Source organism: Ochotona princeps, chromosome 1 (assembly GCF_030435755.1).
Source record: "Ochotona princeps isolate mOchPri1 chromosome 1, mOchPri1.hap1, whole genome shotgun sequence".
In the NCBI taxonomy this organism is placed as follows: Eukaryota; Metazoa; Chordata; class Mammalia; order Lagomorpha; family Ochotonidae; genus Ochotona; species Ochotona princeps.
In genome coordinates this window covers 118,768,668-118,794,895 of record NC_080832.1, presented here as the reverse complement: position 1 = coordinate 118,794,895, position 26,228 = coordinate 118,768,668, and the positions used below count along the sequence as shown (strand labels likewise).

At 49.3% G+C, this 26,228-nt stretch overlaps 1 protein-coding gene, 10 non-coding genes and 2 pseudogenes across 11 annotated transcripts; 10 read left to right on the top strand and 3 right to left on the bottom strand.

Moving 5' to 3' along the window:
- Positions 1-13: 13 nt before the first annotated feature.
- On the bottom strand, positions 14-87 carry TRNAT-AGU (transfer RNA threonine (anticodon AGU)). Its single transcript has one exon. It is a non-coding gene; the product is annotated as a tRNA-Thr (tRNA).
- Positions 88-6,900: 6,813 nt separating this feature from the next.
- TRNAR-ACG (transfer RNA arginine (anticodon ACG)) lies at positions 6,901-6,973 on the top strand. Its single transcript has one exon. It is a non-coding gene; the product is annotated as a tRNA-Arg (tRNA).
- Positions 6,974-7,249: 276 nt separating this feature from the next.
- TRNAV-CAC (transfer RNA valine (anticodon CAC)) lies at positions 7,250-7,322 on the top strand. The gene has a single exon. It is a non-coding gene; the product is annotated as a tRNA-Val (tRNA).
- A 3,032-nt stretch (positions 7,323-10,354) lies between these two features.
- On the top strand, positions 10,355-10,426 carry TRNAA-CGC (transfer RNA alanine (anticodon CGC)). Its single transcript has one exon. It is a non-coding gene; the product is annotated as a tRNA-Ala (tRNA).
- Positions 10,427-10,918: 492 nt separating this feature from the next.
- On the top strand, positions 10,919-10,992 carry TRNAI-AAU (transfer RNA isoleucine (anticodon AAU)). The gene has a single exon. It is a non-coding gene; the product is annotated as a tRNA-Ile (tRNA).
- Positions 10,993-11,805: 813 nt separating this feature from the next.
- On the top strand, positions 11,806-11,877 carry TRNAP-AGG (transfer RNA proline (anticodon AGG)). The gene has a single exon. It is a non-coding gene; the product is annotated as a tRNA-Pro (tRNA).
- A 1,565-nt stretch (positions 11,878-13,442) lies between these two features.
- Positions 13,443-13,515, bottom strand: TRNAK-CUU (transfer RNA lysine (anticodon CUU)). Its single transcript has one exon. It is a non-coding gene; the product is annotated as a tRNA-Lys (tRNA).
- A 3,009-nt stretch (positions 13,516-16,524) lies between these two features.
- TRNAY-GUA (transfer RNA tyrosine (anticodon GUA)) lies at positions 16,525-16,612 on the top strand. The gene is given in 2 exon segments: positions 16,525-16,561; positions 16,577-16,612. It is a non-coding gene; the product is annotated as a tRNA-Tyr (tRNA).
- A 1,071-nt stretch (positions 16,613-17,683) lies between these two features.
- Positions 17,684-17,756, bottom strand: TRNAA-AGC (transfer RNA alanine (anticodon AGC)). Its single transcript has one exon. It is a non-coding gene; the product is annotated as a tRNA-Ala (tRNA).
- Positions 17,757-17,772: 16 nt separating this feature from the next.
- On the top strand, positions 17,773-19,429 carry LOC101528520 (serine/threonine/tyrosine-interacting protein-like; annotated as a pseudogene).
- A 50-nt stretch (positions 19,430-19,479) lies between these two features.
- Positions 19,480-21,194, top strand: LOC118758266 (large ribosomal subunit protein eL21-like; annotated as a pseudogene).
- Positions 21,195-21,617: 423 nt separating this feature from the next.
- Positions 21,618-21,705, top strand: TRNAY-GUA (transfer RNA tyrosine (anticodon GUA)). The gene is given in 2 exon segments: positions 21,618-21,654; positions 21,670-21,705. It is a non-coding gene; the product is annotated as a tRNA-Tyr (tRNA).
- A 553-nt stretch (positions 21,706-22,258) lies between these two features.
- ABT1 (activator of basal transcription 1) lies at positions 22,259-24,500 on the top strand. Its single transcript, XM_004598449.2, has 3 exons — positions 22,259-22,766; positions 23,264-23,463; positions 23,557-24,500. Exons 1-3 carry the CDS (start codon positions 22,499-22,501, stop codon positions 23,935-23,937), a joined length of 849 nt encoding a protein of 282 aa, XP_004598506.2. The 5' UTR covers positions 22,259-22,498; the 3' UTR covers positions 23,938-24,500.
- The last annotated feature ends 1,728 nt before the right edge of the window (positions 24,501-26,228 follow it).

The window sequence follows — 26,228 nt, the reverse complement described above, 5'->3', positions numbered from 1 at the left end:
GGAAAAGGACAAAAGGCCCCGCTGGGATTCGAACCCAGGATCTCCTGTTTACTAGACAGGCGCTTTAACCAGCTAAGCCACGGAGCCAGCACGTCAGCTGGCTTTCTCTTGGAAAGGAAAGGGATGATGTTTGCTTTTGTTTGGTGCGTTGATTCTGTTCTGTGACTGAGGGCCTGTTGCACTCCCGCCGCTTAGCAAACCACGTAAATGCGCAAACAGTTAGGCGCAGGAAAACGGCGTCAGGCATATCTTGGACCGAGGTGTGCGCGGCGTCTCCGCCCAGCAGTTGCTGAAGCCGGAGGTCCAGCCGCGGGTCTCGCCTGGGGTGCTGAGGGTCTGGAGAGTTGGGGCGCCGAGAGGGCAGTGGCCCCAGGTTCACCCGGATTCCTTCCAGCATGTAAGACCCGGCCCTGCTTGGAAATGAAACTACAAATTAATGCAAATCTTCGGTATTCTCCACCCCGTTCCTTCTTTAACACCGAGCTACATCTGGCTTATAAAACGGGTGAATGACATTCCAGCGGGGGCCTGAGTGTTTGTACGGGTTACCAACTTTCAGTTAAAATACATCTGCCCCGGAGAATGTGATTAGAACAGATGGAAGTTAGTGAAATCTGCAGACTTTGCAAACAGTTGTAAAAGACAACTATCAGGTTGTGTCATATAAAATATTGCTGAAACAAATGTCCAAAAGCTGCAGAAGTCTAATGACCTTGTTATGTTATCAGTCATTGATATCTTTTTTTTTCAGTCATTGATATCTTAATGAAAAAGACCCAGAAGTCTAAAAGGCACAAGTATTTACAAAATTCTGCATGACCTTCCTGAAGTACTATGTGCAGTAAACACGTGCCTCTTGTAAATTAATGAAATTTAGGGTTCCATATTTCCCCCTCAACTACAGTTTTGCATACTCCTCTTAAAGCATATTCATAAATAATTTGAGGAAAAAATATGGTATATTTATGTTAAATTTAGGCAAGAACTTTTTCATGTAATAATGCCTGGCCACATATAATAGATCAATTAGCCTGGCTACATATCACAGCTACATTTACTTCTCCATGGCTACAGTAAACAGCATCCTCCTTTCCTAACCAAGCTAAGCGGGAGATGACTTCAAAATGTATAGACAGATGGGTTAGGTCATCAACATACTCTAAAGGACATAGCTCTCCTCTTGGGGTTCACAGGAAATCACTGTCACAACATGCCTGTGAGTAGAGAAAAGCTCAGTTCATTGATGACTTAAGAACAGAGCATCCCGCTGGCTGACATCCTACAGGCTGTCTCTGTGGTCCACTTTCCTGGAAACCAGGAGAAAGAGGAGCAAACTCGGCAGCAGGAGGCCCAGTAATGTTTCTCACAGTGATCTGCTCTTTTTTTTTTTAATTTTTTTTTCTAGTTTTTCTTTTTATTATTTTTTTTAAAGATTTATTCATTTTATTACAGCCAGATATACACAGAGGAGGAGAGACACAGAGGAAGATTTTCCGTCCGATGATTCACTCCCCAAGTGAGCCGCAACAGGCCGATGCACACCGACCTGAAGCCGGAACCTGGAATCTCTTCCGGGTCTCCCGCATTGGGCCATCCTTGACTGCTTTCCCAGGCCACAAGCAGGGAGCTGGATGGGAAGTGTAGCTGCCGGGATTAGAACCAGCACCCATATGGGAAGGACTTTAGCCGCTAGGCCACGCCGCCGGGCCCAGTGATCTGCTCTTAAGGAGACCCAACAAGGCTAAGTCCAACCTCAAACAGCACCTGCTTGCAATGTGGGAAGCCAGGGAACCAGGGAAATAGCTGCTTTCGAAGAGCCCCTTAAGCTCCACAAAGGGCCAGGCCCCTGGAAATGGAACTACCCTGTGAGTGGAAGGCCTCCTGGTAGACCTCAAGCTAAAAAGCCCTTCGCTCTATCCAGCTTCTAAAGCAACCATTGTTATGGAGGGGACTGCCTAGGCTCAGTGACATTATAAGTAACACTGTAAATTTACATTTACAGACACTGCCTGTTCACTACTAGCCTCTTAATCAGAACTTCTCTCTGTCCAGTCAGGTAATGGGAATCAATGGGATGTCTCCCCAAGGAGGTTTATATCTCCCTTATGAGGTTTCTTCCAGTACCCCTCAGATGGCCGGAGCTCACATACACCTGCTGTGCTTCTCCAGTCAATGTGATTCATGGAATACTCCGCAGTAGCAGCCATCCCCTTACCTATACACAGAATCAGGAATGAAGGGAGGAAGAACACAAGTTTGTGCCTTGTGCTCTCAGAACCCTAACCAGAGAATCTCCAGGGATTCTTACACTGTACTCCAAAAGAGAAGTATAACCTGCCCCCAACCTGGTCTCTGCATTTCCTTGTTCCCAGAGACAAGACCTACCAAGGTTGGAATGAGAGGGATCCCTCAAGTGATTTGAACCACTCCCACAGGAATCAGATCTTGGATTCTGTTAGGAGCCAGACTTATGGGCCTTAGACTTGGCCTACCTGACACCCTGTTGCATTGCAAAGCCTGCCTTGGGCAAGCAGGATATTAGACCAGAACATCCTGTGTAACACAAAAGAAATAGAACCTTCACCCTTGCTCCTGTTCAAATAATTAGTTCCTCCCTGTTTCAATATAGATGATTAGTTACTTCCCTGCTTCAATGAAGATAATTACTTCCAGGAAACCCCTCCCTTTTCCCCCCCTCCCCTAGAGAAGAAGGTATATATATGAGGAGTAAAATAAAAGAGCAGGAGGCACTCTTTTCCACCAAGTCTGTGTGTCCTTGTGTTTCTTGGGCCAGCAGCCCCAGGGGCTAGCAGCCTGGCATTCCCAGTCCACCCTCAGGGTTTGTCCTGCAGTAGCAGCTCTGGCCTGGGAAAGCTAGACCTTAGTTCCTGATCCTTCCACCCCACTAAGAGTGAAGCTCACTCTAATGTATTGGATTCTCAGGGAACCTGAACCGGGCCAGCTCAACTGCCTGACCTGTTTAGTGTCAACTAAAATGACTTCCCACAGAGATCCTCCTGGCAATATTCACAGGACTGGGTGGTGTTTATATGCAACACTTGGGTGGTATTTTAGGGAAACCCAAGTCACCTATATGGGAATAGGCCTTAACTAGATGATTCTTACCAATCAGACAGACAGGTCCAACTTAAGGAAGACTTAAGTGTTAGGAGAGGCAGGGTGTGTGATTAATCAAAACTATGCAAATGGAAGGAACCTTCTTTCCCTGTCCCATATTCTGGGTACGTTCAATTGTTGGGTCATCTTTCTGGCACTTAAACATCATACCTGAAGGCAGGGACAGGAGTCCAGTCAGGGTTGCATGCCCAACTACCACTTGGTTTCTTTGGCCTCTGGTCTGTAACATAGACACCTCACCCAGGCTTTGCCATTCACCTCTCAGGCTGGAGAAGGTGAGGATCACCAAGGCACAAGCGGTTGGCAACAATGTCACGAAATATAGGAGTGGCAGGCAGTGTAATTTTCCGTATGCCTGGGAGGGAAACTGCATGATACACAGAGGGGGAGAGATCACCATTATAAGTTTCACATGACAGCTTGGCTAGGCTAGGTATTTAGTTATTTAATAGCACAATAAATAGATAACACAAATCAAGATATTGCTATGATGTCCTTTTGTAAAAGTGGTTAACATGTGCTGTCAGTTAACTTGAAACAAAGATTACCCTCAACGGAGGTGGGTCTTACCCATCAGCTAGAATGCTTCAACAGGTCAGGCTTTCCTGAAGAGGAAGTTTTAAAGCATCAGTTTCTGCCCACGTTTGCACCTGCTAGTTTTCTCACTAAGTTACAGACCTGCCAGGCTCATTTTGAATTGTGTAAGCCAGTTCCTGGAAGCACACACTCACACACATACATGTGACACACATACAACATATGCGCTGTACTACTAACTCAGACTTCTTTTGTGGACTCTCACAAAATCACTGGCGAAAAGATGGAAGCTAGGAGTAGAACTTCCAAAAGAGAAAACTCACTGTGGCGATTTCCAACTCTTGTGCCACCTGGCTAGCAGAGCTGAAAGTTTGGGGGCAGCCAAGAGAAAGTTTCAGATCTGCATGACAAAGGGGATGTGGGTGGAAGCTCTGAGGAGAAAGGCTGGGCTCAGGCCTCCAGCCCCCTGGGGTGAGGCTTGTTTTGTAGGTGCCTTAGGGCAGTCCTCTTATCTGGCCTTTCCCATTCTGCGTGACCACAGCAGAATACAAGAAAAGGGGGTCACAGTTACCTTAGTTTTTGAAAACTCTGAGATAGTTGCTCCAAACTCCTGTTTAGTATCCACTTCTGTACCCAACACAGAAAAGTGATCTGTTAACTTGGATAAGAAAATAAAGTTTTATTTTGAACAACTTGTTACCGGGATTTTCTGTTTTCTTTTTTTTTTTTTTTTTTATAAATGGAGGCAACAAGTTACAGTGGAATTTCAGCCCTTGTGAATATTATTATTGGAAAGCACAATCATTTTTGCATCAAAATATAATTGCTACAGATTTGTTAAAATATCATGTATATTCATGGCTGCTTTGAAATTAAGTTTTACACCATCTTCTGCTTTAATGAAGGACCATAAATATTATGTCATAATGTTTAACTATTTTGATACAATATTTTAGTGTGATTCCTTTTTTAAAACTTAGGCATTTAGCTCTCTTTCATTATATTTAAAGTTTCAATTTAAACTGCAATATGAGGCCATAGTATTAGACCAGCAATGCTGAGGGCCAGCTGCTGGCCATTAGCCACCCAGGGAGGACAGCCATGTAGGGAGGCAGTGGGTTCACCCCACTTGCCACCTGGAGGAAGGTAACTCTGTGGTCCCAAATAACCTATTCCCAAATCTGCAATGAGCAGCGTGACTGTTAAAGGAAAAAAAAAAAGCTATGTGCAGGGTGTGGTGGGAGGGTTGTCAAAGAAGGCAGTGGGTCCTGAATTTCTGAGGCAAACAGTGTAGGTCAAAGACTAGTAGTGGCTTTTGTTTTTTTTAATTTTAATTTACTTTTAATATTGTTTGCATAGTTGACAGGAATGCACGCTTGTGTGGGTCTCCAGTTAGGATGGGGAGGGTCAGTTCTACCCCCAGCCTCCCCCAGCTCACGCAAACCAAACCAACAGGTGCTAGCCCAGCCCAGGTCAGTCCAGCCCAGCCCGCCACAGGCCTGGTCTTTACTGTGGCCTAGTTGTGGCAGGGCTACGCGCCAATAACCCTCACAGGCCCATCCTGAGCCCTGGTTTTTGAATTCGCTGGCATGTGCTGCAGCCCAGCCAGATCTATCCCACATCCTGTCTTGCTCTCTTGCACACTCATGGGAGCTGCAAACTCATCTGACCCATCCCCAGACTGGCCCACATGTACGCCAGCGGGTGCCACTCCTTGTCCAGCCTGGTCTACTCCCAGCCCCAGCTCTCCTGCTCACGAACAGCAGCTGCAGCCTAGCGGGTGAGTACCCAGAGTTCCCCTACCAGGCCCACTTCCAGCCCTGTACTGGCGTCCAGCCTGGCGTGTTTCGCACCCAGTCCTGGCATCTGCCATTCTTGCCTGACTGGCTCGTAACTCATTTTGGGTCTCATGTGCACCAGTGGCTGCGGCACCCTAACGGCCTTTGTCAGCTGCAATGTGGAAAGAAGGGAAGGAAAGCAGCATCTGTTCCAACAGTACAAAACCTGCTGAGACGAATGGCACCCGTGGATCTCCGAATCCAACTTGGTGGATTGTTTTCTCAGCTTAGCATAGTTGAAAAAAAAAAAAAGCCAGGAAGCACGAGCAAGCCTAACAAACCTTATTCCTAGTAAAACAAAAGCAAAATGCTCTATTAAAGTAATAACAGAATGGAGGGACTTGCGTGTGCCACTGGGAGGCAGGAAAAACCGGCCTTTGCCTTTTAATATATATATTTTTTTCTCTCCTTTCAGTCTTGAACAAAGCAAGGGACGGGGCGGGTAGGGGGTGGGTGGGTGGCTGGTGGCTGAGCTAATTGGAAAGCGATACATGTCTTAGCTGGTTAGCAGCGTTCCTTATAACTGTGACAATACTGGAGGCGCACTCTGGTTTGAGAACATCACTCTTGGCCCACTGCTCAACGGGAAAGAAATGTAAGAGCGCATCTCCCCGTCTAGCTGGGTTGCTCAGGCTCCTTCGAGGTAAATACCCTGCAAGAACTGCGAGGCTGAGGTGCGGGAAGCGGGTACTTGTCTTCGCTCTTCCCAGGCTTTGGACCCGGCCTTCAGGAGTGCTGTGTAAGGGCTAGGGAGGGGATTACTGCCTGAAGAGCAGGATCATGTATCGTCGCTAAAGGCTATTAAACCTTTATGAACTGAAGGCGATGATTTTCTAATCTCAAAGTTGCCCTCGATTTATAAAGTTCACCAGACACTGGGCTAAGGATTTTCAATGAGACTGAGAAAACAGGCATTTGTAAGCAGCTGTGTGGGTTCCGAGCCCGTACGCACCCCCAAGTATTCCCCCTGGCAATTCCTGGCTGCAGCTCGCCTCCTCCTCCCCGAGACCCGCAGTTATTTCTCGCTCCTCCCCTTTTCTTCCTGCCTCCCTCGCTCCAGCCCCTGTGTCCTCACCTTGTCTCCCAGCAACTCAGAACATTCTTTATTCTGTCACCGCAGGCAGTCTTGTGCGGGCGCAAGGAATAGCAAACGAAACTTAACAGCTGTACGAACGCCGGAAAGAGCGCAGGGCTGGAGGAAGGGCACGGGACGGGGAGAAGGCGGACGGCTCCCCTTGCAGCGCTCTCAGTCCCCGGGCTGGTGCAGCGCGGCCCGGGCAGCCCGTGCGAAGCTCACGCGAGGAACGCGAGCGGGCGAGCCGCGCAGGCCTGGGCCGGGGTCCCCGGGCCTGCGTTCTGAGGCGGCGAGCAGAGGGTCCCGCCGCTCGGGCCAGTGGCGCAATGGATAACGCGTCTGACTACGGATCAGAAGATTCCAGGTTCGACTCCTGGCTGGCTCGGGGAGGTTTCGTCTTTTGGTTCAAATGCAAGTATTCTCACTTGTTTCACTCAGGGAAGCTGTGAGATTCCAGGGCTCCAGGCTGAGCGAGGGGCCAGTCCGGAAAGTCAAAGTATTCTCTTTTTTTTTTTGGTCTTGGGCATCCAGTCCTTTGGGAACCACGGAATTACCACGCAGGCGTTGGGCCCTGGTTTGGGCCCCTGGACTTCCCGACGCCTGGATGCAGGGCCTGCCGGGGACGCCACAAGAGCTCCGGAGGCCATCTTCGTGCCAGCTCGTTTCCGTAGTGTAGTGGTTATCACGTTCGCCTCACACGCGAAAGGTCCCCGGTTCGAAACCGGGCGGAAACAACTTTAGCTTTGAATTTTCTTGGCAAGATTTCCACGCCTTCTGATAAATGCAGCTACATTTCAGCTTTTGCGGGAGCAAAGGTGTGAGGAGACGCAACGTGGGGCACCCAGCCAACGCGCTCGCTGGAGGCGGACTGGGCCACCAGGAGCGCCCCCCGAGGCAGCCCTACCAAAGCGGCCCGGCCGAGGTTCCTCCTCCGCGGCTGGCGGCCCGGGACGCCCGCCTTGCGAGTGGCGCCCGCGGTGGACTTAGACCCGGCCCCCTGCCCGCCTCCTGCCCTTTAGGAGCTGGCTCTCGCACGCGCTGAGGCCTACGCTGCGCCCGGATTTCAGCCGTTTTTCTCTTTGGAACTGGATACTCTTAAGTGGCTGTAAAATTACATAAACAGGCAATTGTAACTAATTATAGAACTAAGGAAGAGGATGGCTCTTTTGATGTGATGACATGCAAAGTTGAGAAGTGTGCTGTTATTCTATGACATTCCAAACCAGTGGGGTCTCGCACCTTGCGAGCACTCCGAACGTCTTGCGGTACTTGCAGGCTACACTACTGCTTTCCCTGCGCACAGGGGCTAACAAGCCCGAAGTTCTGGTTCCTTCTTCAGTCTCCTGCACCAGCAGCCCGAGCAGAATGACCCAGAGGAGTTAGGTGTGATACCGGCAGGTGCACCCCGCCAGCGGCCTCCCAGCTCTTGGGGCACGCTGGTGCAGTGAGTTCAGCTGGCGCGGAGCCGGGCCGCCCCGCGGGCAGTTGCAGCCCCTGCGTGCGGAGGAATGGGGACGGTCCCAGCTACTGTCAGAGCAACTTGCCTTCTCCCACACGGACGCCATCACCCCAGTCAGGTCTCCTGGGGGAGTCCCCGGGTGCACGCCGACACCCTGGCTTCCACACTGGAGAGGAGGGTTATGTTGTTTGCCGCCCAGCATAAAGCCTCTGCGGTGCCCTTGGTGGTCATTAAGGTTAGAAAGTACTAGGAGCCGGTGGGTTTGTTCTAGCGATCTTGGAAGTCTTAAATATATATTTGTTTGACATTTTTAAAAGCTGTTTTAGGCTTACAGAAAAGTTAGGCAGAAAATAAAAAGTTCTCATGAGCTCTCTTATTGCTGAACTTAGGGATACACTCGTGTGTAAATTTTCTGTAGGTTTGGTCAAACGCATGTTTTCCATGGTTAGATAATATCCACCACTCCTGTAACATTATAGGATGCTTTCATTTCCTTCAGAATGTCTGCCCGAGATGGTTTAACCGCCCTAGCCTCCTCTTTCTCCAGTCCTGCTGGACCTCGTGAAAGTCCGGCGAGGTTTAGTCCTTCTGACGTCTTGTCCTCACCTGTGTGTCTGTCTCTGACAGTCACTCCTGGGCGTCCTGAGCTGCTCCCCAGCGGCTGGATTCCCGAGTACGATGTAGAGTCACTTACTCAGGTGTGGGATCCCTGCAGTGGCTCTTGATCCATCATTCGTTTTGATCCCTGTTGTGTTTCAGACTTCGACCTGTGGCAGTCGTGACCCCTCTCCTTTTTGCGGAGCTTGCTTCTCCCCGGGCTGCTCATGGGCATGAAACTCCCAATCCTCACATCCTAGAGCGAGTGTCTTAGTCTGGTCAGCTGACATCAGCTTTCGTACAAATATCTGCTGCCTTATCCCCACAGGGCCTCTTCCTAACTGCCTGCTAAGCTTTCTAACTCCTCACATTTTGACTTGGGTTCCCTGATCACAGTCATAAGCAGAGAAAGTGCTAAACCTTCAGTCAGATATGATTTCTCTTTTTCTCACCCAATTTCACTAGCTTCTGCGTTAAGAAACTCTGTGAGGGTGTCTAACCTGATCCCATGTACGTGAAAACCCTCCAGGGCTGGATACAGCTCATTGTATTCTTACTTTCAGTGCACTCATTTGCATTTCTTCCAGTGATCCTGCTGTGGTTATTCTCTGTCAGCGTGCCCCACAGGGGGGTCAGGGCCTGCAGCACTGCGCCACCAGGAGGGCACGATCATTTCAAGCCAGATGGAGAGAGACACCAAAGCGTAAGGTGGGGGGAGGGGGGGTTGCGCTTTGTTTTATTTCAGTGAGCTTGTGCTGGTGGCGACCCTGTGCTGTGTGCGGAACGGGGCACCGCTGTCACTCCGTGGTGCTCAAAGGGTGGGGCAGGGGAAGGGTAATTCACCCGGTGGCAGTGTAGAGCAACACAGTGAGGAGAAAGGGGAGCCTGGACGGGGCTACGCATCCAAAGAGCAGTTCTCAGATTTAGGCACCGATTATGGGGCTGCAACTGGACACCAAGTTTGTGAAGTAGGATGCAAGGTCCCACCCTCTTCAGAGAGAGTAGAACAAGCGTTCCTCTCTGGGTGGAAACACTTGAGCCATTCATCCAGTGAAGAAAAAACGAAAATCCCCTATAGAAGAGGGAGCTTCTCACTCCAGAAATGCTTGCTGATAACCCAATCAACACGGAAACTCAGTCCAAAGCAGAGCCTAGCAACATTCTGTTGGTCCCAGCACCTCCCAAAAGTCTATCTTTATATGCAATGGATAAAACCTACAAATGTATAGACAGACCGGCTCTTTCTTTACCATATATAAACATACACTTTACCATAGAGAATGCAATTCTGTTAAGAACAATGGGAAAGGAACAGTCGCCTTCCATATAAACTTAGATATCCTTCCTTTGGACTGAAACAGGACCTTTTTTAGAGAAAGCTGACACCATGGGAGTGCCTGTAGGGAGGTTCTTCAGAGACACACTTTGCCCCCATTGTGGTGTAACGAAAGGTACAGGTAGCTGTTGGGTTTAGTAGTGCTTGGTTTAAGTGACTTTGAAGAAAAGGAAAAAGAATTGTTTCCATCAGCATCCCGCTCTCCTTGTGCGATGTCGGGAAGGATGCTGCCCATCAATTATTTGGGGATTTTATCGGACTCAGGGACATGCAAGTTTAGCATTTAGCAGATACAGAATTCAGGGGGGTGTGTATGTGAATGGAAATCAATGTCATACAAGTCGGGAGAGCTGGGCAAAGTTCTGCTCAGGGATGGGGATGTAGCTCAGTGGTAGAGCGCATGCTTCGCATGTATGAGGCCCCGGGTTCGATCCCCGGCATCTCCAGATTGTTTTCCCAGCTTGATGGAAATTATGTTTTTGGGTGTCTCATTTTTCCTTTCCTACCTAATTCACTAGGATAAAAATGAAACATCGTACTGGGTCGGTTATTCTCCACCTCACTATCTCTCCTGTTATTTTAGTCACTATTAACAGCACTGCATGGGTGTTGCGGTATTACGAGACGCATAAAGATGGCTGCATGTGAAACAGTGGCTTTGGGATGGGGGAAAGCCTGCCCAGGAGAAAGATGACGGAAGGGGAGCAGTCCGGAAAATGGCCGGAATTAAACGGCAGGACACGGAAAGGGGTTGGATCGGGCGTTTAGTGCAGAGTATTATAGAATGCAAGAAACTGGGCAAATATCTGGTAAAAGATGAAGCCAATCTTGGAGTGAGCAAATCTCATTGCTTGACTATGGTACAACTTGCAGAACATTTTCCAATGAACAAAAGGAGAGATTTCTTGGACTACTTTTCATGAGGCCGCACACCATGTGGCCGGTTAGCTCAGTTGGTTAGAGCGTGGTGCTAATAACGCCAAGGTCGCGGGTTCGATCCCCGTACGGGCCATGTTTTTTTCCTGTGGTCCTTTGATTCTTTTTTTCTTAAAACAGCATTTTTACCAACTCCTAGAAAAGCAAACCGCTGGAGGTGTGCAAGTACAAGGCGGCTTGCAATTTCCCCTTGAATCTGAAACAATACTCCTGAAGCCCAGAAACCTCGCCATCCAGAACTTCCCAAATCATTGATCTAGAGACGTACAGTGGAAACAGCGCCTTTGACACCAGATTTAAACTCCTTAGTGACAAAAAAGCTAGCATATCCCCATTTCGCTTAGTGGTCAGGGATGGAGTCTCCAGCGGGAAGGCCTGCTCAGCCCGCTCAGGTCCCCGGCGTCCGCCGCGTCCACGTCCCGCCGAGCCGAGGGCTGCGCTCCCGCTCGCCGCCGCGCGAGTGCGCCCTGCTCAGCCTTCCGCTCCGAGTGACCGGTCCTTCCCCCCGCTCAGACCCGCCTTCCAGATCCTACACCCTGCACCCCGGGGTCTGGCAGCCTCGCCGCTCTGTGTTTCGCTGTCACTCCAGAGTAGATCGAAACACAACTTACTGGGTGTCCCTGTTAACATTCTGCCCACGAAATCGAAGCAAGGACCCCGATTCCCGCACCTTTCAGGAGTGCCAGGTCTGTCCTTACGGAGGACGGGTTAAGAGCCTCTGTGGTCGGTACAGGGGTGGGTTGACTCGAAATCCATACAAGTTCTGAAAGCCACCTCGATCTGCAAGGTGTGTAAACAAAACTACGGCCAGCAACAATTTCATGCATAAAATGTACAGAAAGTAATTCAGCATCTATTTAAGATATCCTGGAAGACAAAGTTTTCACGCGGCTCGTTGGTCTAGGGGTATGATTCTCGCTTAGGGTGCGAGAGGTCCCGGGTTCAAATCCCGGACGAGCCCTCCTTTTTCTGTTACCGAACTTGACTAGGTACAATTTTAGCTGCGGCCTACAAAAGCGGAACTGACTCTTAAGAATCCTCCATTCCTTCTTGGGAGCGTACTGAAGTTGTTGTGTATTGGGCCCTTCTAAGGCGACTGAAATCTCCTGTGATTGAAACTGCAGCCGCAGGTTTTGCGGGTTTGTGCGTGGGGAAAGCGACGCGGTGGAGGCCGGCGCTCCGGAGTGTTCCAGAAGTCCGCTGCGGCGGTCGGATGGGCGGTGCAGGACACCTCGGATGGGCCGTGCAGGACGCCGGGGCGCGGAGGCCGGGAGGCCGGGGCGGCCGTGCCCCTCCCGGAGCCCCCTCAGCTCCCGCCGCCCTTTCCCGGGGCGAAGCGCCCAGGGCAGCCCCGCTCTGCTCGGTGCCCACCGCGCCACACAGGGTCTACTCCACACCCCTGGATTTGGTGTGTCCGGTGGTTTTCAGCGACTTTCTGCCAAGGTACAGCTAACGTCCTCAGGAAGACACGGGACGGCGAACAAGCGCTTAGGAGGAGCCTCAAGAGCAAGGGGAAAGAAAATAAAGATGAAAGCCGCGTCTTGGTGGCGCCGCTGAGGGGAAAAGAGGCGGGAAGCTGAGGAGGGGGCGGCCACAGGGCCCGGGGCGGCCACAGGGCTGAGGTCTCGCCGCGCCTTCGGGTGGGCGGCTCCGGCACTGCCCGCCCAGATCCTAGGCGGGTAGCCGACCACCAGTGCGGAGCATCTGACCTGCAGGTTCCTGCCCAACAAGCAGGGCTCAGGGAAGGCTTAAAACCCCAAGGCCTTTCCTCAGACCTTCGGTGTCTCTCCCTCCCTCCTCTTTCCAGAGGCCCTCACCTCCTGGCTTTCTCTCGGGAGGTGCTTCCCTTCCCTCCCTTCCCTGCTCACCTGGTCCCTTCGCAAATAGGCTTTTCTGTCTGCAACAGATTCCCGGCTTTTGATGTCTATAATAAGCTGAGGAAAGAAGCCATCGGGCTTTTCTGATAACAAGGCCCACAGTGGAAGCCGGTGGCAGCGGAAAGCTCATCCGCTGGAATCGGTGCCACCTGTGTGGGCCAGGGAAGCTCATCCCCTGGAGTGGGTGCCACCTGTGTGGGCCAGGAAAGCTCATCCCTCCGGAGTGGGTGCCACCTGTGTGGGCCAGAGCGACCGCCTGGCTGGCAGGGTCTCCACCGCCTACAGACTTGCCCCTTGTCGGCATCTGGCCGGCTTGTCTCATCAGCCCAGGACTTGGCCAGAGGCAGCTGTGCTTCAGAATAACACCAGGACTCGCTTAGGGGCTCAAAGCCACCCAGGGTCCTCAGAGGGGGAACCTGCGCCCCCACTCCACTCCCGTGGAACAGCAAGGAGTGTGCCACTAGGGGACGCTACACTCACCCGAGGCCATGCGTCGTGGTACGCCCACGAAGTCTCCACAGTCGCGCTTCCACCCTAGAAGCTCTCAAAAAATAAAGGACCCTTCGCTTTGCAGGACCCAGACCCCTGTTTGACAAATTTCTGGAAAGAAACGGCCCGCCAAAGACTCAACTGGAAGAGGAAAAGAAAGCGCCCAACGTGGGGCTCGAACCCACGACCCTGAGATTAAGAGTCTCATGCTCTACCGACTGAGCTAGCCGGGCACCTGAGAGATGCTTTCTTCCCTGACATATTAGGATAGTGTATAAGTTTTTTCTTTAAAACCAGGAAGTACGAGATTTAAAATTTAATTGGCTCATTTTCATCTCATACACAATTGAGATGCAATTCAAAGAACATAAACATTACCTGACATTATTAGCCTACATGCCACTTTCTCTGTATCTTCCCTCTTTTCCTCACTTTCACCAACTTGTGTCAACAGACAAGAAATTCCCGCGAACTAAATCAGGTTCTCTGGATAACTGCAAGAGGGACACAAACTCCAACACACTCTGAGCTCAGACCAGATGTCCACAGGGTGGCATGCAGAGTCCTCAACATCCCAGGCCTGCAGCCCAGAAAGGAGCTGGAGCTCACTGTCTCCCATGCCCGGCCTCAGGCTCCTAGAGCTGTCAACCTATCAACTGCCAAGTCCTGTCTGTCCTGCCTGTTGTGTTCAGAAAAACCCTCCTGGGATGAGAAACAAGGGTCAGGAAAAGGGGTCGGTTCATATCAGACTGCCTGCAAGCGAGTGAAGAAGGAGGGACGCAAATGCTGGGTCCAAGCGACAGGTGGAATCAATAGCATTTTCTGGCTAAGACTGCAAGAGACGTGTGAGTAATAACTTTAGGTCAGAATGACGACTTTGTAATTTTGTAACAGATAAAATTATTAAATGACTCTGGCATTGTTTAATTGCCCTCAGATTTTAGAAGACTAAACTTACATGCAAGGTTGCTTAGTGGTAGGATCACTGCACAAAGTTCAGATGATAACAACAGTTATGGCATGCTAAAAATCGGATACACCTGGTTGTACTGGCTGAACCTGCCAGGAGCCCTGGATATCCAGTCCTGATATACAGATTAAGCTGAGGCCACATCATAGACATCCGCTCCCATCCGAACCTTTTTGTTGTTGTTTTTCTTGACCTGGGAACCTGAATATCACCTCTAACATGTTCCATGTTCCATGTTTAAATGATTTTATATTTTACCCATCGAGAGGAACAACACCTCAAGTTTGGCATGAGGAATCACAAGTTTTAAGTCAGGCGGACTTTCTTGAGTTTTGAAGTGTTGCTGGTTCTTATACACGAATCACTGTATATGAATTTGACCACAGAAGTAGCTTTCCCGTGTGACCTGAGACAAAGGGTGCCCCAAGTCCTTAAAGACAAAATGACTGGTGGACATGCTTTTGGGGAGTACCGTTTCCATGATGAATGCAACATAAACCTGCCCTCAAGAAAGGTGCCACCTACAGGGTGAATGTGACTGATTGAACAAAAGTCAAATGCTTGGTTGTCTTACAACTGCCTGGCATTAGCAAATGAAGATGCCAGGAGTAACTGAAAAAAAATAATGGTGGTGGCTATGAGACTGAATTATTCAAAAATGGTCAATGTTTATGCAGTAAAATCTGAGAAACAAAGATACCCTATTTAGTTCATATAAATATTCTTTTTTTCTGCAGTTACGTAAGAAGACTATTAGCAGGTCCCAGGCCTGTGGTGATTGGCAGTTCCCACTGCCACGTTCAACCTGTGCATTCACCAGCAGCCTCACGGTGGGGTGCTGGATACAGGAGTAGAGCTGCCGTGAGTGAACCATGTGTCCAACTGTCAAGAAACCCACTGGATTTCTGCTACACAAACTTGTCCTTTTTGCAGCACCTGAAATGAACCGCTTCTCCTGATTTTGAAGAGCCTGTACTGTTAGGCTAAATATCAGCTGAGCTACCTAAACACTGCATTTCTGAACCTAACAGATCTGTAGTGACATCTCCAAGGCCAAGTCCCACCCTGTACCTGGCCCAGCACATCAACTACTCTGTATCCCTTGATAGGACACTTTCCTGAAAAGTGCAAGGGAGTTCTTGACGAGGGGAGATCAAAGGGGCTTAAGCACAGAGGATGACTTGGTCCGCTGGGGTTGCCATCAAAAATACCACAGGCTGGGCACGTCCACAAGCGAAATGTGCTCCCCGGAAGTGCTGGAAGCCGAAGCCAGGGTGCTTGGCTGACGTGGATTCTGGCAAGGGCTCTCCAGTTAGCTTCCAGACAGCTCTTTTTTTTTCTAGGTCCTCTCGTGAGAGGGGAAAAAAAGAACTCAAACTCTTTAGTGTGTTTTTATTTTGCTTTTAAAAAGGCTTATTTGAAAGCCAAAGCCCCAGAGAGCTGAACAGAGAGGAGCTTTTCCACCTGCTGGAAGAGGTCACTTCTTAGTTGACCAAAATGGCCAGAGCCGGCCCCAGCTGCAGCCAGGTGCAGGAGCTTAGTCTGGGTCTCCCATGTGGTGGCAGGGCTCCACCCACTTGGGCCACCTTCTGCCACTTTCCCCATTTCACTTCAATTTTTTCCTTACTTCAAACATAGCCACACTATGGCTGGGGTGAAGACCTCAACACCTGAGTTTTCAGGGGACACAATTCAACCCATAGCTGAAACTCTGTGATATTATGTGGATTCGAGTTTCTGTCCATCGTTTCTGAGTCATAATTCCCTCCCCAAGGCAGGCCATGGGAACTCAAGTGAGAAGACCCTCCTCAACCACAGCGGCCCTGTCCCATACCCCTCCGGTATGGACTGCTTAAGAACCTGAACCAACAGCCCTTTCATTATTTAACACTTTCTCCTGTCCTGCTTCTGGCAACCATCTCCTTAAAATTGCAGATTACAGTATTTCCAATCCCATTTGTAAATGGAGGTCATCATTGGTTGTTTAAATTAATTCACCACAATGAAAGATAATTCCCAAGTCCTTCTCACTTTCGGGTATCTCCTTATTTTATATATATATATTTTTTTTTTCTTTCTTTCTTTTTTTTTTTTTTTTTTTTTTCTTTTTTGCAGCCCCTGGAGCGTCGGTGCTCTGCCTGGTGACCTGATGAGGCTGAATTACAAGGGGCGGTGTTAACAGCAGTCAGCATGACTGAGCGGACCTGCAGCCTGGGCCCGCCCAGCGTCCGGCAGAGATGGGATGGGCAACAGAACCACTGCACTCGCGGTTCCTTCGATAGCTCAGTTGGTAGAGCGGAGGACTGTAGTGGAAATTCCTAGTCATCCTTAGGTCGCTGGTTCGAATCCGGCTCGAAGGAATTCAGCTTTTTTTCCCCCCCATTACACGCAGGCACAATCCAGTTACACCCGTCTTTTCCCACCGGCAGCGAGCTGTTTTCACGTTACACCCGTCTTTGATGAAAATATGGTTAAAACCGTCCTCTACACACGGTGAACCTAAATATTTTTAATCATGATCCTCTGCAACAATGTTTCACACGTGCCATCAAAACCGCAATTTCAGAGTCCAGTCCATTGAGCTTCATGCCCTGAGTCTGCGGGTCCCCGGGGCCGCCTGGCTTGGTGCGGACCGCGGGGGCGTCTCCACTCGGAGGAGCGGCTCCCCAGCCCAGCCCGGCCGCCGGCGGCTCCCCAGCCCAGCCCAGCCCGGCCCGCGTCGCTCCGGAGCTCGTGGAGCGCGAGCTCCCCCTGCCGGCCGCAGCCCCGCCCTGCGGCATGAGCCCTTCCCTGCGTCATGACGTCACTGGGCTAAGAACATTCTGCGGGGATCAAGATCCCTCCGGGGAGAGAAAAACAACAACAAAACCCGAAAACACCCACACGATTCCCCCAAATGATCTTAATATGCTTCAAGTTCTGAAAACATTGCTACAAAAGAACAATCAAGGCAGAAGGAAATCACACAGAAAGAAAAAGAATTCAGGTGACCCACTTCTGCCTTGAGGGCCCAGCTGGGCTGCCTGTGGGAGAGAATTGATGCCAAAAACCTCATATCCGGGCGAGGACAAAAGCAAATGACAGAGGTGTTGAGGGAAGGATTGTCTGAGCGCAGTCCTCAGAGGACGCAGGCGACATCACTGTGCTAAGCGGAAGTTCCCAACGAACTGTTGCTTCCTGAAAGCTAGTTACAGCCAAAAAACAAACAAAAAAAAAGACGAACTTTCTTTACAAAATTTGATCACTATAACCCAAACGTACTAGGTGGCCTAGTCTAAGATCCTCGCTGGCGCACTTCCCTAGTTAGATATGAACCAAAGTCGGATCTGCAAAACGCAGGGGCCAGGCCTTTCCTAAGGGAGGGTCCCCCTCTGATAGAACTGCCCCCCAAGGTTTCCGGTTCGCGCCTTGAGGGAAATAAAAAGAGCGCCTGGAGAATGCGGGCATCGATCCCGCTACCTCTCGCATGCTAAGCGAGCGCTCTACCATTTGAGCTAATTCCCCAACTGGCCGCATCCGCATGGCGGCTTTATCCCTTTTGAAATCTGACATTGAGCTAGGAGTCCAGCTTTTACCCCGAGAGCGCACGGTGCACGCGAGCCGGAGCGCGGAGTCCACAGACACCCGCCTGGGGGGCTTGAGTGCAAGAACCCCAACCCGAGGTCTTCGAAAAACGGGGACCAGGAAGCCCCTGAGGGTGAAGTCAGGAGGGAAATATCAACATATAGAAGCAATGAGGCTCAATTCCAAATATCCAGGAATTTCCACCAATCCTTGCCCTGACCATCCCCTCAACATTTCCTTCAATTGGCCGTAGAGGCCCAGGTGCAGATTCGAATCTCCTTAAAAACCCACTTTTTGTCCGACTTCCCCTGTTTCAACCGGAGTGGCAAGATCACGAGAGGCCGTGCATTGCTTTATTTCTGGGTTCCATCAAAAGACATACGAGCCATTTTTCCAAGGTGAACACAATGTAGCAGATCCAGAGCAGGAGCCCTGCAGAAAGACAACGGCAGGAGTTGCCGTTTTCTCCTGGGCCGATGGAGGCCCAGGTACCAGGTGCTGTTTCGGGTGCTGGGTGCTAGGTACTATCCAGGTACCCTCCAGCTGTGCGAAGGGGGACCCACTGGGCATGGCCGTAGGAATATCATTTGAAGAAAGCCTTATGAAGCCCCTCCCCCATCTGTGTCTTCAACTGAAATTTCATTATGAGGGGGTTCCTCTTGTTTTTTGCTCTAATATTTTCTAATTTCTGTGAGATGGGCAAGATGATAAGAACTGAAATGCAGAGTTTTGGAATATACATAAATACCCTAATGTTCTTCATAGTCATAAACCTCTTAAATAAGATAGTCGGATAATTATATAGAACCTTCCATTGTCGGAGAAGACTTCTGTAAGGTTGGCTGCGGGGGCCGCCTGAAGGGCGCGGAGGCTGAGGGGCGGGAGGCGGCAGGTGCGCGCAGCCCAGTCCTCTGCTGCGCCCTCCTTCCTCCGGCCGCCCACGACCATGGAGGACGGGCGTGAAACCAGAGTTACCCTGGCTTCACCAGTGTAAAGAAGCCGAGGAGTGGATCTACCCTATGAGGCGGGAGATGCAGGAAATTTTACCTGGATTGTTCTAATACTCATATTCTGCTTTGAAAAGCAAGCTGCTTATACTATAGAAATATGGAATAACCCATCTAATATACATACAACAGAATATTGAAGCAAACTTTATTAAACCAAACTTTCAACAGTTATTTAGGTATTTAGTCTTGGATACTGCAGATACTCCAGTTGAAAATATAATACGTTATTTCCCCATGACTAAAGAATTTATTGATGGAAGTTTACGAAGTGGAGGAAAAACGCTTGTGCATGGAAATGCAGGGATGCCCACAGTGCTGCCTTTGTTGTTGCATACATTATGGAAACATTTGGAATGAAGTACAGAGAAGTGTTTGTAAATGTTCAAGCAAGCAAGTTTGGTATTAATCCTCATGTTTGATTTGTGCATCAGCTTCAGGAATATGAAGCTGTCCACCTAGCAAAATTAACACAGATGATGTCATCGCTTCAGATAGAAAGATCATTTCCCGTTCATTCTGGAACCACGGGCACTTTGAAGAGAACACACGAAGAGGATGATGACTTTGGAAATATGCAAGTGGCGACTTCACAGAATGGCTGATGCAAGCGGAACACACATAGTGTGTTTGGAACGAAGGAAAACGTGGCAATAATGAACGTTAAACTGGGAAAAACAAAAGAAGTTTGGTTCCATATAGCTTCCAGGCAAGGTCCTGCACAGTCCCTGAGGAACATTCTAAGAAGTTGAACTTCTGCAGTAGACGGCGCTAATGGTTTCACTCCTTAAAATATATATATTATATATATATATTATATATATAATATAGTTTTACTTTAAACCAATAATTTTTTACTTGTAAAGAGGTATTATTGCAATAATGCACTTTTCATACTTGAAATTTGTTTGTATGATATCGTTATTTTAAACAAAATGCAAGTTAGGGGCGATTTGTTTATAAAAACCTGGGTAATTTATAACAAGTATTTCATGAAAGTTTGCTTTAAAAAATTCACTTTTTGTTGTACATAGTACATTTTTAAGATAATTTTATAGTTTAGTTGTAAGGTGGAGCCTCTCACAGAAACATTAACAAAATGCAAGAATTTGCCATCTTCTTCAGTTCCTGTTATTAATAATCTTTAAATCATGAAACTAGCCAACTATTGTTGCTTTAACTAATGCTTCCTGTTACCTTCCTAATTTGTTTAGTCTACAGAAAAAAAAATGATGAAAGGAAACTGTTTTGCTGTGTAGTATCAGATACTTAAAGACAAGGATAGTGTTAGATTTTAAGTGACTTTTTCTTTATTTTCTTGTAAAAGCCAAATGTTATATTCTTTTCAGAGTTGCCTAGTCCTTTTTTCTTTATCCAAAATGGTTCTAAAGAAAAAATAAGCCAATGTAGCATTTTTTCCTAAATGAAACCACCCCCAAAGAAGTGCCTTTTATCACTAAAAAAAAAAAAAAAAAATTAAATCCTCATGACCTCTAAATTAGTATGTAGAACAGCAAAGTTACTTTACATTTTTCTGTAATTTATTTTAAAAGCATAAATTAGTTTACATTGAAACTGGGGGAGTTTAAAGAAACTGTAGTAAATTATTTGGAATGTGGAACCATTTAATTTTTATCGTCTTTATGATTCTGTGAGATTGCTCCAGTTCAAGCTTTTCCTGGAAGATGCACTTCATGGGAAAAGTGATTTGTGGGTGACTTCAGTGTATTTTAGTGTTGTAATCAGTTCTTAAAAATGAATTAATCCAAACTTCCCCAATAATTCGCATTAGCAAAGACACTTTGGATCTTTTGTTCTGTTTTTATTTATATGTAAAAAAATGATTCTAAGAAAACCAGTTTTCCTTTTGGCCGGAGCCGCCATCTTGCAGTAATCCGCCAAGATGCCGACCACAAAGGGAAACAGGAGAGGCCCGGTTACATGTTCTCAAGGCCTTTTAGGAAACATGGAGGTGTTCCTTTGGCCACATACATGCAAGAAAGGTGACATTGTAGACATCAAGGGAATGGGCACTGTTGAAAAAGGAATGCCCCATAAATGTTACCAGGGCAAAACTGGGAGTCTACATTGTTACCCAGCATGCTGTTGGCATAGCTGTAAACAAACAAGTCAGGGGCAAGATTTTTGCCAAGAGAATAAATGTGTGTATTGAGCATTTTAAACACTCTAAAAGCTGAGACAGCTTCCTGAAACAGGTGAAGGAAAATGATCAGAAAAAGAAAGAAGCTCAAGAGAAGGGTACCTGGGTTCAGCTTTAGCGACAGGCCGCTCCACCCAGAGAAACTCACTTGGTCAGGAAGGGAAGGAACCCGAGCTGCTGGAGCCCATTCCCCAGGAATTCACAGCATAACAAGTGAAAGAGAAATAAAGACCTGTGGACTCTTGCGAAAAAAACAACAAAGAAAAACAATTTTTTTTGTTATTTTATGCGTGAAGTGAGGGAATAGAGGAGAGTTTTTACCTTTTTACAGTTGTTCAGCACAAATAGAACTCCTTCACGCATCATTTTTCTCAGTTATCTCTTGAGTTGCTTCCCTGATGGGAATGTTTTCCATACATTCCCTGGTTACCAAGAGGTAAGATGCAAGGTAACCTAATACATCTAATTACTTGGCTTGCATTCCTCTCTCTATTGTAATAATATAATAAAAGCTTGGGAAGGAAGGGAAGAATGGAAATTAATGGGGGGAAGAGTTGCCTGCCGAAACATGAACGCAAATAAAAAGTCAAGACGTCTATTATCTTAGGTATTCTACATGAGCTCCCCATGTGCCCTTCGATAGCTCAGTTGGTAGAGCGGAGGACTGTAGTGGAAATTTCCGGTCATCCTTAGGTCGCTGGTTCGAATCCGGCTCGAAGGACATAGTTTTGAACCACAAAGACATTTCCCGTAGCGGCCTCACCGGATGCTTAGGCCTTTATTATTTGAATCTGTCCAACTTGGAGGGGCGTGCACGACCATGCGGGTCCGCGGACACGGCCTCTCGGGCTGTCAGGGCGAGCAACCCGCCTCTGTGCTTCGCGTTGCGCGCTTCTCTCCTGCCTGGGCTCCTGGACGCTCCCTCGTGGGCAGCGCGGGGCCGGACGCGGCGCCCCGGGAACCCGCGGAAAGCTGGGGGTGAGCGAGCGCGCTCAAACCCACCAGAACTTCAAAGTAAAGCTAATGAAATCAACATTAAACTACTTTGAAAACCGTATTCAATACGCTCATGTAAACCTTGCACATTAAAGGTGCTAATTTATAAGTTTTAACGGGAGCGATCCTTTCCGTCAGAAGGCATCAGATCCCGGTTATTCGGCTAAAACGTTATTTCGGTTGCTAGGATACCGAAAGCTTTCCCAGAAGACTCGCTCCACCCGGCAAGATTCGGCGCATTGGGTCTACGTCAGTTCCGGTTCTGCTGCGCTACCGCTGGAGTGGCGTCCAGACCGCTAATACCGGGTTTTTATCTTTGCTCCAGCTCGAACCTCCCTTGTGACCTCACACCTTTTGGGTTATACTGTGTCCCGCATCGCCTCGGCCCTGCCCTTAGCTGCGTGTTGTCGCAACTGTGTCGTCACTGTCATAATCCCGCCCCTCGAGCGCGCCGTCGCACAAGGCACGCGTCATCTCCCGGGCACTTTACGGTTGTCGTGCCTCTTGCATCTGCCAAGATGGAGGAGGATGAGTCGGAGAAAACCGGCTCGGAGTCTGAGGCGCTAGAAGAGACGGAGCAGGAACCAGAGGAGGAGGAGGAGGGGGAAGAAGAGGAGGTGGAGGAAGAGCAAGAGGAAACCGCAGGACCAGGTCGCAGCAAGAAGAAGCGGGTGGTCCCGGGGATCGTGTACTTGGGCCACGTCCCGCCGCGCTTCCGCCCCTTGCACGTGCGCAACCTCCTGAGCGCCTACGGGGAGGTCGGGCGCGTGTTCTTTCAGGCGGAAGGTAGGTGCTGGGTCGGCGGCGGGGGCTCGCGGTGCCGGGCCCGGAGGCGGACGGGAGGCTCGCGGTGCCGGGCCCGGAGGCGGGCTGGCCCGGAGGTGCCTAGTCCCGCACCTGGGGTCCTTAGCTATCTGAGCTTGCCTGCTTTCCCGGCTACTGGTGTGATGATCAACAGTGCCGTGGTTGTTACAATGTCGGAAACTTGCCCTAAAGAACTGAACGCGAACTTTGGGCGACATGGTTCATCACCGTCGCATACTGTCACGCCACTGGAATTGGGCTTGGGGACTCGTGCAGGTGTTGTGTAGTACTCAGGGCAGACCTAAGGGGTTGACATTTGAGAAAATGAGGAAGCGAGACAAAGGAAGGAGTGCGTGAGGCAGAGGGTATGCTCCCAGGTCATCCCATCTGAAGGGCAAGATAGGAGCTTAGCGTGGGCCGGGGAGGTGCATTCAGGATGCTGGGCCTCGGAGTTCATCAGCTCTGTCTTTGGTACGCAGACCAGTTCGTGAGACGCAAGAAAAAGGCAGCGGCGGCCACAGGAGGAAAAAAACGGGCAAAGTATAGCAAAGACTACACAGAGGGCTGGGTGGAGTTCCGGGACAAGCGGGTCGCCAAGCGGGTGGCCGCCAGTCTGCACAACACACCCATGGGTGCCCGCCGGCGCAGCCCCTTCCGGTACGATCTGTGGAACCTCAAGGTGAGCTAAGGCCTGTGTGCCAGCCTCTCGCCCTCCCCTCGCCAGCTCTGCCCCTCTCCCTGTGCCTGATGGTCCCTTTTCTTCTTCCCGCAGTACTTGCACCGTTTCACCTGGTCCCACCTCAGTGAACACCTGGCCTTTGAGCGCCAAGTACGAAGGCAGCGCCTGAGAGCCGAGGTTGCCCAAGCCAAGCGGGAGACTGACTTCTATCTCCGAAGTGTAGAGCGAGGACAGCGCTTCCTTGCTGCGGATGGGGACCCTGCCCGACCTAATGGCTCCTGGGCATTTGCCCAGCGGCCCACTGAGCAGGAACTGAGGGCCCGGAAGGCCGCCCGGCCAGGCGGACGTGAGCGGGCTCGCCTGGCTTCGGTTCAGGACCAAGCGCGCTCCAACCGAGGGCTCCTGGCCAAGATCTTTGGAGCCCCTGCACCTTCAGAGAGCAAAGAAGGCCCTTCACCAGCCAGGGACTCCTGAGGGGTGGAAGACACCCTCCATCCCCGGCTCTGCCTTTCTTGTTCTACCTCACACAGGAGAGACTGCACAGGCAGACGTCTCATCCGAGCAAGAGTCTCTGGTGAGGACCCGGAAATAGAACTCTCACAGGCCTCCACTTTCCTCTGTGACTTCTGGCTGCCCGTCTCCCACCGTGCTGGCTTCAGGAAGGGCCTTTATTTCTAATTGGAGTGATGGCTGGATAGGCAATCACATTGTATTTGCCCTCTGAAAGTAAGGTAGAGGCTTCTTTTTTATTAAACGAAGAGTAACAGCAGCTAATAAAGTGGGAATGGCTTGGGAGCCACCTTCCAAATTTGTAGCAAAAAAAAAAAAAGACTCTTTACCAGTTTTGTTTTAGCTGGGCCCCAATGAGCACGTTCTCAAGCTTTATCTTCTGTTCCATTGGTTCACTTTGCTTCATCTTCTCTCAACTCCCATTTTAGCTGGATCCTTTTTTGTTTTTCTCTCTGAGGGTTGGGAAACCCTCCCAAACTGAGCAGGAATCCTGAGATTGAAAGAGTATGAAACACCTTAGAGGATGAAAGAGTTTCTTCAGGCAAGTGGCTTACTGGATTCCAGAGCAGAAAAGGCAAGTGGCCTAGGCAGAGCTGCAGCAAAGCATATTCCACACAGAATCCTTGAAAAGGCAAGGCTTGGGGATGGGGTTGTGGCATGGGAGGGTAGCTTCATTTATGAGCCAGCTCCCTGCTAATGTGCCTGGGAAAATAACAGAGGATGGCCTGAGTACTTGGGTCCCTGCTCCCTGTGTAAGTGACTGTGATAGAGGTCCTGGCTTTGCCCTTGTCCAGGCCTGGCTGTTGTGGCCTTTTGGGGAGTCAGTCAGCAGGTGGAATACATGTCTGTCTCTTCTCCCCCACTCCCAACCACTGCTTTTGAAATAAGTAAATCTTGGGCCTGGTGCGGTGTCCTAGCAGCTAAAGTCCTCACCTTGTCGGCACCGGGATCCTCACTTCCCATCCTGCTCCCTGCTTGTGGCCTAGGAAAGCAATCGAGGATGGCCCAAAGCCTTGGGAACCTGCACCTGTGTGGGTGACCTGGCGGAGGCTCCAGGCTGCTGGCTTCAGTTCGGCACAGCACCAACCATTGCAGTCACTTGGGGAGTGAATCAATGGAAGGAAGATCTTCCTCTCTGTCTTTCCTTCTCTCTATATATCTGACTTTGCAATAAAAATAACTTGTAAAAAATCTTTATTAAAAGAATAAATCTTGAAAGCAAGGTTTTGTACATGTACAAGTTAATGGAAAGCTTAGTGGCAGCTTCACATTTCAACATTCCTATACTGTTTTCCAAGCTCAGCCTGTGGGAAAGGTTTATGATTGTACTTGAGCTCTATGATTGGAGCGTGTCATCAGGGAGGCTGGCAGGGCAGTGTCCTCCAAGAGGACACATGATGGTGGCAGAGGGGGCTCGGTGGCAGTGCTGCAGTTGGCTGTCATACTCTTTTCTTAGCCTGCTTTGTCAGTATTTAACTCAGCTTTTCCTGAACTGCTCTGGAAGTAACAGACAATGGAGAATAGCATGGCCATTGGCAGTAAGAGCCTTATGTCCCAACAGACACAAGCATTGTGGTAGATGTAGAGGCCTCAGGCATGGTATGGAGAGCTCTTTTTGTGGATCCAGTTTGTGAAAAGAGTCTTCAGATATGGGCCAATCTCCACTATTTTCCAGATAATTGCTGGATAGTGAGCCAGGAGGATGAAAGCAGAGGTCCAGAGGAACTTGGTGAGCTCCTGTGTTTGGAAAGATTTCATGAATGGGTTATCAGATTCAGGCCACTACAACAAGCCTCGAGAGGAATAGGGAACAGTTACTCCTCGGGTGCACTTGGAAGTACTGGACTTTGCCAGTAGGTGAACAGATCTGTCCTGGGACCTTGGAAAATCGATGTAAGCCGCTAAGAGGCATGGAGGATTGAAATAACACATTGAGAAACCTAGACACAGTGCCTGGTCATTCCAGCTGTTAACTTACAGGAGGAAGTAAGATCGTGGTTAATGTTTAGGTTTGTGTTTGCTATTTCACTAGATTCCATTTCTCTGTCACCTTAAGTTTCGGTGGAGTGGACAAGTCCACTTTGTGAAATTCCCTGGCTATTAGGATCTTGAAAGTTGCACTTTATTTGGAAATCTGGATGAATAAAAGTGATTGTACAAGAAGACTGTGAAACATTTCTTACAAACTCAAAACACTGCACACAAGCACACCTGTGTGAGGCTGGGCCCTAGGGAATCTGATACTGTTTTTCTGT

Bases quoted from the DNA above. Each gene is read 5' to 3' on its own strand.
- ABT1 (XM_004598449.2), top strand. From the start codon at position 22,499: ATGGAGGAGGATGAGTCGGAGAAAACCGGCTCGGAGTCTGAGGCGCTA. The intron at 22,767-23,263 runs GTAGGTGCTGGG...TTTGGTACGCAG, and splicing joins CGTGTTCTTTCAGGCGGAAG to ACCAGTTCGTGAGACGCAAG. The intron at 23,464-23,556 runs GTGAGCTAAGGC...TTCTTCCCGCAG, and splicing joins ACGATCTGTGGAACCTCAAG to TACTTGCACCGTTTCACCTG.